The sequence below is a fragment of the Mus pahari genome, chromosome 3, assembly GCF_900095145.1.
Source record: "Mus pahari chromosome 3, PAHARI_EIJ_v1.1, whole genome shotgun sequence".
NCBI classification, from domain to species: domain Eukaryota; kingdom Metazoa; phylum Chordata; class Mammalia; order Rodentia; family Muridae; genus Mus; species Mus pahari.
In genome coordinates, this window is record NC_034592.1 from 59941795 (window position 1) to 59954986 (window position 13192).

Consider the following 13192-nt stretch of genomic DNA (forward strand, 5'->3'; position numbering starts at 1 on the left):
TTCCTTGACATTTTTAAAAAAGATTTGTTTACTTTACTGTGCATTAGTGTTTTACTTGCATATATGCCTACATGAGAGTGTTGCATCGCCTGGAACTGGAGTTACAGTTTTGAGCTGCCATGTCAGTGCTGGGAATTGAACCCAGGTCCAGAAGGACAGCAGGTGCTTTTAACTGCTGACTATTATTTTTTGTGACAGTGATCACCTTCTCTACTCTTCATAACAGTTAACATGATTCTCAACACTTGCGATTCACAAAACTAGAGTAATTAAGCTTGTTACAAATTTGTTACCAACCTCTGTAGTTATCTTCCTGGAGTATGTTCTGCTACTTAAAAAAAATATGGTGGTGTAATGGCACATGCCTTTAGTTCCAGCATTTGGGGGGCAGAGGCAGACAGATCTCTGTGAGCTCAAGGCCAACCTGGTGGACCTAATAATTCCCAGGTCTGCCAGACCTACACTTTCTCTGTGTGTGTGTGTGTGTGTGTGTGTGTGTGTGTTTCTGTGCACTTGAGTGCAGTACCCATAGAGACCAGAGAGGTTGGATCCTCTGGATATGAGTTAGAAGCAGTTGTGTGCAGACTCAAGTGGAAACTGGGAACTGAACTAACTGAACTTAAGTCTCCTCTGAAAGAGCAATAAGTTCCCCCTCCCCCCACCTCCCTGCCCCTGGAAAACAAGATGCTTTCAATATTTCTCAATAAAAAAATAAAACCTCTATTTAAACCCATGGTTCTCAAGCTTCCTAATGCTACAACCCTTTTAATACATGTTATGGTGACCCCAACAATAAAATTTTCGTTGCTATTTCATAACAGTAATTTTCTACTGTTGTGAGTTGTAATATAAATATCTGATATCCAGAATATCTGATCTGTGACCCCAATGAAGGGGTTTTTCAAACCTCAGAAAGGGGTCATAACTGACATTTAAGAACCACTAATCTAAAGCATGAAAAAGTATTCACTAGCTAGTTCCCAGTTATTTTACTATTGAATGAATTCTGTAATAAAAATCTTAGAAATTTCAATTCTATCATCCTCTTTCTGTATTAAAATTTTTTTTATTTGACTAAAAGCTTTTGTTTCTTTTCTTCTTTTTTAGACAAGTTGACCTGGAATCCTAGAGATCCACCTGCCTGTCTCTCAGGTGCTGAAATGAAGTGTGTGTATCTATGCTTAGCCCTTCATACACAGTTTTCCTGTATGTAAAATAATGTTTTACACATTAAATATCTTTCCACATTCTCTTTGGACAAATCACTACTGTCTTCTAATTAAAGTCATAATGAGCTAACTTTTGTAGAGAATTTTGACAGACACTGAATGCTGTTTGGGAGAAGTCAAGAGAAGCTCAGCTGAACAAATACCAAGTGTGATAGTTTGTATATGCTTGGCTCAGGGAGTGGCACTGTTGAGAGGTGCGGTCTTGTTGGAGTAGGTGTGGCCTTGTGGGTGTGAGTTTTAATACCCTTGTCCTAGCTGCCTGGGAGTGAGTATTCTGCTAGCAGCTTCAGATGAAGATGTAGAACTCTCAGCTCCTCCTGTACCATGCTTGCCTGGATGTTGCCATGATTCTGCCCTGATGATACTGGACTGAACATCTGAACCTGTAAGCCAGTACCAATTAAATGTTGTCCTTATAAGGACTCCCTTGGGACTGGAGAGATGGCTCAGCAGTTAAGAGCACTGACTTCTTCCAGAGGTCCTGAGTTCAATTCCAGCAACCACATGGTGGCTCACAACCATCTGTAATGGGATCCAATGCCCTCTTCTGGCGTGTCTGAAGACAGTGACAGTGTATTCACGTATACAAAATTAATAAACCTTAAAAAAAAAAAAAAAAAAAAAAAGAACCGGGCAGTGGTGGTGCACGCCTTTAATCCCAGCACTTGGGAGGCAGAGAAAGGCAGATTTCTGAGTTCGAGGCCAGCCTGGTCTACAGAGTGAGTTCCAGGGCAGCCAGGGCTACACAGAGAAACCCTGTTGGAAAAAAAAAAAAAAAAAAAAAAGGATTGCCTTGGTCATCGTCTTTGTTCACAGCAATAAAACCCTAACTAAGACACCAAGGAAGATGCCATGAAATTAAATCCTACAATTATTGCAAATGAGATTCAACATCATTTTCTCAAATAATGTGCTTTATTCTACTCTCTACTCCACCTTAACAATCCTATCCCAGGAGACAAATCTCAATTAGTCATGAGAAGGAAGACATCAAAAACGCAAGTGGGTTTTCTCAATGTCCTTATTCCTAACAGTCACTGTAGCAGTTCTCCCAAGAGAACTGAATGTGGAGCCAGTTGTTGGCGGAGCCACACATTCTGAACTGAGCCACTTCTCAGACCCTGTGCTCTGACCTTGTATTCACAGCTTTTAGGCACACTGCATCAGTCCCCTCTATACAGGACCTCATATTTAAAATTATACAAAAATCAAAATTCTTGATTTCCCCAAATCAATTTCTCTTTGGCATCCCGAACATAATCAGATTGAAAATCCTAGCATGGGTTCTGAAACCCAGGGAGTTATGAACTCGAATCCAGGTACTACCAAACAATGGCCAAATAATTTGGGAAATGAGCTGACTTTTCCTAATTTTGCAGGCTTGTTCTGAGTATTGACAGTATATGTGTGAAGCCTTTCTTCTCAGGAGTAGTACTCAATAGATAGGGAACAGACACTCTTGCCTTTCCTGACTGGCCCTAGAGATCTAGGCAGGTCCTAAAACTACTTTTAGAGATTTTTTTCTTTGTCTTTGTTTCTTTCTTTTTTAAAAAAGATTTATTCATATAATTTATGTATATGAGTACACCACCATTGCTCTCTTCAGACACACCAGAAGAGGGCACCAGACCCCATTAAGGATGGTTGGGAGCCACCATGTGGTTGCTGGGAATTGAACTCAGGACCTCTGGAAGAGCAATCAGTGCTCTTAACCACTGAGCCATCTCTCCAGCCCTGAGATTTTCTTTTTAAGATTTATTTATTTATTTATTATATGTAAGTATACTGTAGCTGCCTTCAGACACACCAGAAGAGGGCACCAGACCCCATTAAGGATGGTTGGGAGCCACCATGTGGTTGCTGGGAATTGAACTCAGGACCTCTGGAAGAGCAATCAGTGCTCTTAACCACTGAGCCATCTCTCCAGCCCTGAGATTTTCTTTTTAAGATTTATTTATTTATTTATTATATGTAAGTATACTGTAGCTGCCTTCAGACACACCAGAAGAGGGCACCAGACCCCATTAAGGATGGTTGGGAGCCACCATGTGGTTGCTGGGAATTGAACTCAGGACCTCTGGAAGAGCAATCAGTGCTCTTAACCACTGAGCCATCTCTCCAGCCCTGAGATTTTCTTTTTAAGAATTATTTTTAAAATTAAAAAAAAAATCTTATGTGTATGTACCTTTTGCCTGTGTGTATATGTGTACCACATGTGTGCCTGGTATGGGCATAAGTCAGAAGAGGGCTCAAATCCCCTGGAGCTGGAGCTATAGATGGTTGTGAGCCCCCAAATTGAGGTTGGAAATAGTGGTCCAGTCCTCTGCAACAGTAATAAGTGCTCTCATCCACAAAGCCATCTCTCTGGTCCTTTAAAGATCCTTTATAATTATCGTGGTCACCATTCTAGACTAAGGCCTCGGTGTTTAACAGTTTCCTTGAGGACTGCAACATTCCATCCTGAAGGTAAGTTTCTTAAGCACGAAGGTAAACAGCTCACAAGCTGCAGTGTGCCCCAGGTTCCTAGATTTTTGAGGTGTCATAGGTGCTAGAGTGGGCTTTGGTGATGCGGCTGCCTTTGAGACATCTCTGCTACAGTAAGTAACCCCTCACCCATATTCATGTAAATAATCCCAATAAAACTCATTGGTTCCAGTTAGGGTTTGGTAGTATCCATACTTGTTTTGCCATGGGTCCCTTACCTGCCATCTCCCCAGGAAATTTCTTGCCACACAACATCCTGTTTATCACTAGATCTGCTATGGTAACCACTGGTACTGCTGACTTCAAGCCATTCCACACTGGTCTCTTTTTTTTTCCCCATACAAGGTTTGCCTGGGTAGTCCTGACCATTCTGGAACTCTAAACTAGGCTGGCCTTCAACTCAGATCCAGAGGCCTCTCGATCCCAGACTAAAGACAAGCACAAGCACCGTCCCACCTTGGTCTCCTTTAGTCATTCTAAACCTTGCTGGGCAGTGGTGGCACACACCTTTACTCCCAGCTCTTGGGAGGCAGAGGCAGGCGGATTTCTGAGTTTGAGGCTGGCCTGGTCTACAAAGTGAGTTCCAGGACATCCAGGGCTACACAGAGAAACCCTGTTTCAAAAAAAAAAAAAAAAAAAAAAAAAAAAAAAATTCTAAACCATAGCTCCAAGTTTTGAATGGCTGTCTGTGATCACATGATAAAACTATCTGCTAATTTGTGCATTTTGGTGCCATTTGCTGGTAACGTTTCTTGTTTCTTGGTAACATTTCTTGTGCCAGTGCTCTTCTGTTTTTCAAGTCTTCAGTTGAGCTACTCACTAGGCCGTCCTCTTGCTACTCAGGGTTTAGCGTAAGGTGGAGACAAGCAGGGTTTTCAAGTGACCTCTTCCCTGGAAAATGACTCTCACCCCTTCCAAACATCTCACTCATGCTTACTCGTAACAGTAGGAAATTCACCTACTGTTTTAATCAAGTACATGTCTATAAAGCTCACTTCATACTTAAACTGATATTTAAGGCGACGGTATAACTCAGCAGCATCTCCTCACACACATCCCTTTGTTAAAAACACAGAATCAAATGAGAAATCTGCAACAGGCCAAGAGAGCATGCCGAGGAAACGAGCTGAACTGGCACTCTACCGCTCTGAGGTGCTCTACCCTGCTGGGAGCTTTAAACTCAGCCTAGTATTCTCAACAGAGAAGATGCTTCATTTCATGTTTGGTTGGTATGAAAGTAACATCTCTATTAGCACCATTCAGAAATGAAGTTATTCAAGTTATTTCCCATCTGTATTTGTTTCTATGCTCATAAACATAAGGGAAGAGGTACATGTTACAAAAGTAGTGCAGGGTTGAGGTAGCTTTGAGGTGGCATCCTTGTCTAGCCTGTGTAGTCTATCTCCAATACCACAGGGCCAAGTGTGGTGCACAAACTCTTAAGCCCAGTGCTTGAGAAGCAGCCACTTACTCAGTAAGACTTTGTCTTAAAATGCTACACAATAACTTTTTCTCCATGCATAGTATTTGGTGTAGCATTTGTCCCATCTAGGTAAAGGAGCCTGTAGCTCTAAATCAGTTTCTAAAGACTTGCTCAGTAAACTGAAGCCCCAGGACCCAGCGCACAGGGAGTTTTTATTTATTTATTTATTTATTTATTTGGTTTTTCGAGACAGGGTTGCTCTGTATAGCCCTGGCTGTCCTGGAACTCACTTGGTAGACCAGGCTGGCCTCGAACTCAGAAATCCGCCTGCCTCTGCCTCCCCAGTGCTGGGATTAAAGGCCTGCGCCACCAGGCCCGGCTTTTTTTTTTTTTTCAGTTTTTATACTTGGCATTTCCCCAGCAGAGCATCTCTTCTCCCAGCATCAGTGTTTCACACTTTGATCACTAATCAGCACCATGATGAAGTCTTCCCAAGACTCATTTTATTTAAAATGAACTTGGAACAGATTAGTTCATCTAAGTTTTCCCTATGATTTAAAAAAATGTAATGACTTTATTGTGTATTTTGTTACATGGTACACAAACCTAATTGTAAAATACCCATGCTTGCTATAATTATTTAAATAAGTATACAATTAGATGGTTTTGTGCATTTATAACTTTGTTCAAGCACCAATCACCCAAAATGAAACTCCACAACCAACAGTCAGTCACCCACAGTTCCATGTTCCTAGAGTTCCTAATAACTTCTAAATGGTCTAGTCTCTACAAACTTACCTATTTTATACAAACAAAATCACACACTATGGGTCTTTTGCTTGGTCTACTTCACTAAGTATTTTTCAATGTTTCTTATATAGCACTTTTTCAAAACCAGGGTAACTGCTGTACCTTCCTCTGGCCTGGACAACCGCCTACCTCAACAGATCATCTTTATGATGATCCACACTTAGGTAAGTACAAATCACAGCAAGAATTAAAGTTTTCATCTTTAATGAAATGACTTTGGAAATAACATATATTTCCATGACACCAGTACTACAGTCTTCGGAGTCACAGCAAGATACACAGAATTACATCCGTAATTACTATGAATGCCAACATTTCAGGCAGTAATTTCTGTTACATGGCAAACAAGATCAAGAACGCAACCATCAAACAAAAGAGCCCCATAGCTTCAGACAAGGCAAATCCCAGGATAGCGTATGAGAAGAGCTGCTGCTTCAGCGAAGGGTTTCTAGGAGAGACAACACAGGTGACCGTTACTGTGAAGCAGTACTAATGTCAGCACATTCCATAAGTGGTAAAGTCAGATATCTAGTATGGGGATCTTTGCAAACATAAAGTTCTATGGGAGGGTGCCTCCTACACCACTTTGCTTTGTCTCTCAAGAGTATTTTACTCACTCCTAATCATGTGGCATGAAGTTAGGGAGCTATCTTCGTATGCAAATATAAATGCTTAGATTACACCCATTTTGAGGGGTCCTGACACTTGTGAACCTCTTGACTCTCCTGACTGGTTGGAGTTATAGGCATGTGCCCTAGCCCCTGGCTCTATATCCTCATTTCTTTTTTCTTTTTGGTTTTTCGAGACAGGGTTTCTCTGTATAGCCCTGGGCTGTCCTGGAACTCACTCTGTAGACCAGGCTGGCCTCAAACTCAGAAAACCGCCTGCCTCTGCTTCCCGAGTGCTGGGATTAAAGGCGTGTGCCACCGTGTCTGGCTATATCCTCATTTCTTTAAGTGACTAATGCACACACAGCTCAGAATATAATGCAGGACACACTGCAGACATTTCATTCAAAGGGGCTACTATTATTTCATCACTTCCCTATTTCCACTTATAGCTTCCCACTGTGTCTTCACTTTACTCTGACAGACGTGATTACCTGGCATAACCAATGATAAGACTGCCAAAGACTGTTCCAATACCAGCACCAGAACCAGCAACTCCTACTGTTGCAGCACCCGCACCAATGAATTTGGCGGCAGTATCAATGTCTCTGCTGATTACACTGGTCTGAAACTCCCTTCGGATCAGTTGACACACACCATTCTGGGCTCCATTAAAAACTGTAGAGCCCTGGGAAGAGGAAATAAGGCAAAGGTCAATTCAGTGATCACATCGATTTTAACTACTCTAGTGCCCAAACCAGTAACTTCTTTATACTACATCTTGGTATGAAGGATTGTATGGCTCAAGGAAAATGAAAACCAAGAGCTCCATATAATTCTTATCTTGTATACGATAGTTAACAATACCTATACCTCTTAGGATCGTTAAACGTATAAAACAAAATAGTGAATGTGCTTTTCAACAAAGCAGGCTTTTTTTTTTGGATAACTATAGCTATTTTTGTTGATGTTGGTGGTTTTTCGAGACAGGGCTTCTCTGTGTAGCCCTGGATGTCCTGGAACTCACTTTGTAGACCAGGCTGGCCTCGAACTCAGAAATCCACCTGCCTCTGCCTCCCAAGTGCTGGGATTAAAGTCATGCGCCACCACGCCTGGCTTAACCATGGTTATTTTAATCTTAAATACAGATAACTCATGTATAATATATATTAAATACAGATAACTCATGTATGTATAAATACAGCCTAAAATATTTATTTGCTAATTCAGGAGGTTGTGCCGGCCAAAAGCTCCTCTCAGTGGCTCACCTTCTACAGATTATTTAATAAAACTGGAAAGAAACCACCCTGGAGCCATTCAGTAACAACACTGTAAGACTTATTGGCAGTGTTTCCTAATTTCTGTTATTAATACTCACCTCTCCAGTCCTTGTCTCTGGTCGAGATAACACTGATGCAGAAATTGGTCTATATGCAACTCTGGATCCAGCTCGGATCTATTAATGGAAGGAAAGAAAGAATTTCAAGTATTAAAGAGTACAGATAGTCTTCAGTGACCTCCTGTGTAACTTTAAATTCTAAAGGAGAAAGCAGAAGAGGAAGAACAGAGATTTATGATCTGTGCAATGAGCATGGCTTTCGGTCATTGTGAATACACAAAGCCAACCTAAAATTTCATGCTAATGAACCATTTGTAAACAAAAATCCTAAAAACAATTAGTTACCAAGTGACTGAGTGTTATGGAAGTTTCAGTAACTGCAGTGCTGTAATGCAAGTAAGTTATGTGGGCACATAGGAGTGTGGCTATGAATTTGATCATTTACAACAGTCCAGCAGTTAATGAAGCTCCTACTATTTCCAAAGGATTCCTAAATATCCACTAATTCTAAATTTACTATAGAGTTAAGCAGTTTGATGTCAGCTTAACAACCGGTGCAATACTCTCACTATAAGGACATCTGGCAGTCTGGCTTCTCTGCCCTTGAGTGTCCAGGGACACTAAGGTCACGGAAAATCCCCCCAGAACTAGGACCCGATTCTGTAGGACAAATCCTTGAGATTCAGACTTCACTTAAAGCCTCCAAAAAGCAAGCTTCGGGGCTCCCCAACACCTTTCTCCGCCCACACAAGGAAGCAAAGTCCCTCCCTCTGCAGCGGCGAGTTTGACCTACAGACGCGCATGGGAAACGCTGTGCAGGCAACTAGGCCTCAGCGGCCCCTTCCTGACTTCCCAGCACCCCGACCTTCGCGTCGACCCCAACTCCATAGGGACCGGGCGATGGGGGAGGGGCGCGCTCCAGGAGCAAGGAGGCTGTGACCTACGCCCAGAAGGCCTGACAGCTAGGCCTCGGGGGTGGGGGGTGGGGAGGGACACACATGGCCGGGAACTGTCTGCGGGCCCCAGGGTTGGGAGGGAGGGAGGGAGGGAGGGAGGGAGGGAGAGGACATCGGGGCAAGGGTGAAGGAGAGCCGGTCCCTCGGCGTGAACGCTGGGCCGAGGCCCGGGTTACGCACCAGAGCGGGGGTGCGGGCGAGCTTGGCGCAGGCGAACATCTTTCTTCCTGGCGGCGCGGCGTGGATCTAGGTGACAGGCGACGTGAGCTCCTCTCCCGCTTCCTCTCTGCGGAGCGAAAAAGAGGCTTAAGGTCAAGTGTCCCCCCGAGGGGCCTGCCCTTGCCACCCCGGCCCCGAGGGGCCCCGCGCAGGCGGTCGGCGTGGCCGCGTGCCCGGGAGGCGCAAGCCCGGTGAATAGGGCCGGGAGACCCGCCCCGGCCCCGGCCCCGTGCCCTCGTTTACCTCCGCTTACCTCCCGAGGCGGCGGCGGCGGCGGCGGCGACGGCGGCAGTGGCGGCGGCAGAGGTCGAAGCAGTGGGGCTGGGCGCGCAAGCGCGGTGCGGCTCTTATCCGCGCCGCAGCACCCGGATGGAGAAGGCGGGGGAAGACGCTCAAGGTCACTTTGTAACAACTTTATTGGTAACCCGCAGAGGAGGACAAGGACAGGCCCTCCGTGACAGGCTAGCCACCAGTGAAATGAAAAGGAGCCCACGGAAGTAGACTCCTGGCTTTGTTAGTGTCACTAACGGTGCAGATAATTTTTAGTTGTCGCTGTGGCAGACAGAGCCTCGTTCCTTGCACGAGCCAGGCAGGGGGTCTCCCAGGGAGCTACAAGCCGACCCTGTCTTTGCTTTTATTTCAGACAGGGTGAGTTGCTCAGGCAGGCCATGAGCTCAGTATGTAAGTTAGGGAGAACCATGATCGGCCAGTTTCAGCCTTCCAAGTAGCTAGCTAGGATTACACGTCTCCATAACCAGGTCCAGCGAGATTATTTCTTTATAAGACTAAAAACAGTTTTTTGTTTGTTTGTTTGTTTGTTTGTTTGTTTTCGTTTTAAGACGACAAATCTTTTCTCGGAAGACCTCTAGAAGTCCTGGGAAGAACAAATGACCGTTCAAGAGCTTTGCAACTCTGTAGAATAGGCTAGCCTTCAACTCACAGAAATCCTCCTGCCTCTGTCTTCCAAGTGCTGAGATTAAAGCCATGTACCACTGTGCTCTGCTGCCTTCCACCATTATAATTGGGAGAATTAAGAGATAATAATTTCGGACTAAAAAGTGCCTGGATATTTTTCAAAGTCTATTCAGCACCCAGTTCTGGTAACTTTGAACAAACCAGATGGATGCAGAAATGTCTCAGATAAATGGCTGTTGTTCAACATCTGGTCTTGTTACAGATTTTTAAAAAATAGTTTTTTGAGATAATATAATCTCACAGGTTCTTGGGTTTTATTGCTGTGAAGAGACACCACGACTACCACAACTCTTAGAAAAAAACAAACAAACATTTAATTGGGGCTGGCTTACAGTTTCAGAGGTTTAGTCCATTATCGGCATGGCAGGAAGCATGGCAGTGTGCAGGCAGACAAGGTGCTGGAGACAGAGCTGAGAATAGCCGAAGGAAGAAGGCAGGCAGCAGGAAGAGGCCACTGTGAGCCATTATGCCTAGCTTATGCTTCTGAGACCTCAAAGTCTGCACCCCCCTTCAGTTACACACTTCCTCCAACAAGGCCACACCTCCTAACCTGCCATTCCCTATGGACCCATGTGGGCCAATTTTTATTCAAACATCACTCCCTCCCATTTCCTCCCTCCTCCTCCTAGACGCTCCTTGTCTTTTCAAATCTGTGTTTTATATACATATTTAGTTGTATGTATATATGATATGTTTTTAAATGTAAAAATATAACTTGCTCAGTCTGTATGTTTTAACCACAGTATTTTTTTTCCAGCCTCAGAAAATCACCATTGTTTTTGTTTTTCTTTTGAACTTGACTACTCTAGGTCCTTCATCTAAGTCCTGCATTATTTGTATCATTGTAACTAGCTGCTGTTTCTTTTAATTCATTACATTTATTTACTTACTCTGTGCATATGTGAGGGCAGACAGATGTGTATAGGTGCATATACCACAGTGTGCATGCCAAGGTCAGAGAACAGCTTGAGGGAGCCAGTGCTCTGTCCTCACCATGTGGATCCCAGGGATAGAATTCAGGTCGACAGGTGTAGGGCCAAGCAAGCACCTTGACCCACTGAGCCATCTCATAGCATACTCCTGCTTTTCTTTTTTATTATTTGTTTATTTAATGTATACGAACACACTGTAGCTGATTTCAGATACAACATGTGGTTGCTGGGAATTGAACTCAGGACCTCTGGAAGAGCAGATAGTGGTGCTCTTAACCACTGAGCCACTTCTCCAGCCCCATTTCTTGGTTATTTTTGAGACAGGGTTTGTGTGTGTGTGTGTGTGTGTGTGTGTGTGTGTGTGTGTGTGTAGGCTTGGCTGTCCTAGAACTCACTTTGTAGACTAGGTTGGCTGCAAACTCACAGAGATTCTCCTGCCTCTGCCTCCCAGGTGCTGGGATCAGCACCTCCACAGCTAGGCAGTTACCCTTTTCTCAAGGTCAAGTTTTGGATTTTGAGATTGGATCTAGTCATATAGTCCACACTGGCTTCGTATTCTCCTGCCTCAGTCTTGAGAGTTCTGGGTCACAGCATCTGGTTAAAGACTGATGTCTTTCACATAGCAGGTGTTTTTACTGTTTATCCAGGTTGAGACATGGGTCAGAATATTTTTCCTTTCTAAGGCTGGATAATATCCATATGTATGTGTGCATGTATGTAGATATGTATGCATGTATCACACATGGCTTAACCACTCATTGGTGATGGACACTTGGGCAGCTACTACTCTTTGGCTATTGTGAATAATGCTTCTACGATCATAGATGTAACAATACATCTGAGTCCCCCCACCTTGAATTCTTTTGGATATATAGCACAAAATACTGGATCATATAATAATTATAATTTAAAAGGATATACTGTCTTTATGTTTCTAAAGTAAATACAAGGTTTCTGGCCTCTCTATGTTCTTACTTTCTCTGGCGTTCTCTCTACTCTATTTTCTTTTCTCTCCTTTCCCTTTCTCTCTTCCCTTTTCTGTCTCTGTCTTCTTCCTTCTCCTTCTCTCTCCTCTTTCCCTCCCTTCCTTCCTTTCTTCCTGACAGGGTCTAATGTATCCCCATCCGGCATCGAACTTGCTCTGTAGCCAAGGGTTACTGTGAACTGGTAGTTATTCATAAAGGAGACAGTATGTTGGAGGAAATAAGAACAGAAACTAAACTTTGTTAGTGTTGTTAACACAGGGTCTCTACATAGTTCTGGCTGTCTTGGAACTCACTATGGAGGCTGGTCTCACAGATGTTCATCTGCCTTTGCCTCTTAAATACTGAGATTAAAGTCATTGGTCACCATGCCCAGCTCCAGAAAATAGACTTTATGAATACTGCTCTGTAGATTTGAATTTGGAACCATAGAAATGACTTACAAAAGTTAATGTTTTGAAAAATCCTTGAATACAGAATGCGAATTTAGTTATACCTACTTGGTAGTCCCAACTACACAGGATAAATGCGGAGTTTTAATAAAGGGCTAAGAAGCCAGCTCCTTGTTCAGTCTGTTCTTGCACACTGGCTTCCTTGGTTCTCAAACGTGCTAAGAACACAGCACTCCAGAGAGCTGCTTTGTTGTTGCTGTTCCTTTTGTTTGGAATAAATTTTCTTCTGATAGCTGCTTAGCTCTTCTTTTCATATTATTCAGGTCTTTGGTCACTTGTTATGTCTTAGGGCTTCCTCGATCCCTTACTTACATGTTCTCTCTCTCTCTCTCTCTCTCTCTCTCTCTCTCTCTCTCAAAAGATTTATTTATTATATGTAAGTACGCTGTAGCTGTCTTCAGACACTCCAGAAGAGGGCATCAGATCTTGTTACAGATGGTTGTGAGCCACCATGTGGTTGCTGGGATTTAAACTCAGGACCTTTGGAAGAGCAGTTGGTGCTCTTAACAGATGAGCCATCTCTCCAGCCCCAGGGTTTCTCTTTGTAGCCTTGGCTGTCTTGAAACTCACTATGTAGATCAGGTTGGCCTTGAACTCAGAAATCTGCCTTCCTCTGCCTCCTGAGTATTTTTACCACCAATGCTTGGTTGTCTTTTTTCATCTTAAAACAGTTTATTTGTATTTATTTTAATTTAAAAATACTTATTTTTATTTAATATGTACAAGTGTTTTGTGTGTATGTGTGTGTGTGTGTGTGTGTGTGTGTGTGTATGTGCTTAGTG

General features: G+C 43.4%; 1 protein-coding gene across 2 annotated transcripts; it reads right to left on the reverse strand.

Annotated features, from left to right (window-relative positions):
* Nucleotides 1–6133: 6133 nt before the first annotated feature.
* On the reverse strand, nucleotides 6134–9424 carry Atp5mc3 (ATP synthase membrane subunit c locus 3). 2 transcript variants are annotated; one of them, XM_021193698.2, is made up of 5 exons: nucleotides 9322–9424; nucleotides 9030–9135; nucleotides 7933–8010; nucleotides 7049–7242; nucleotides 6134–6394 (listed from the first exon to the last, which is right to left on the reverse strand). In XM_021193698.2, the coding sequence occupies exons 2-5, from the start codon at nucleotides 9066–9068 to the stop codon at nucleotides 6280–6282; spliced, it is 426 nt and encodes a 141-aa protein (XP_021049357.1). In that variant the 5' UTR covers nucleotides 9069–9135; nucleotides 9322–9424; the 3' UTR covers nucleotides 6134–6279. The 2 variants fall into 2 exon arrangements, with proteins under 2 accessions (XP_021049357.1, XP_021049359.1); XM_021193700.1 differs by having other exon boundaries at nucleotides 9312–9412.
* Between the last annotated feature and the right edge of the window lie 3768 nt (nucleotides 9425–13192).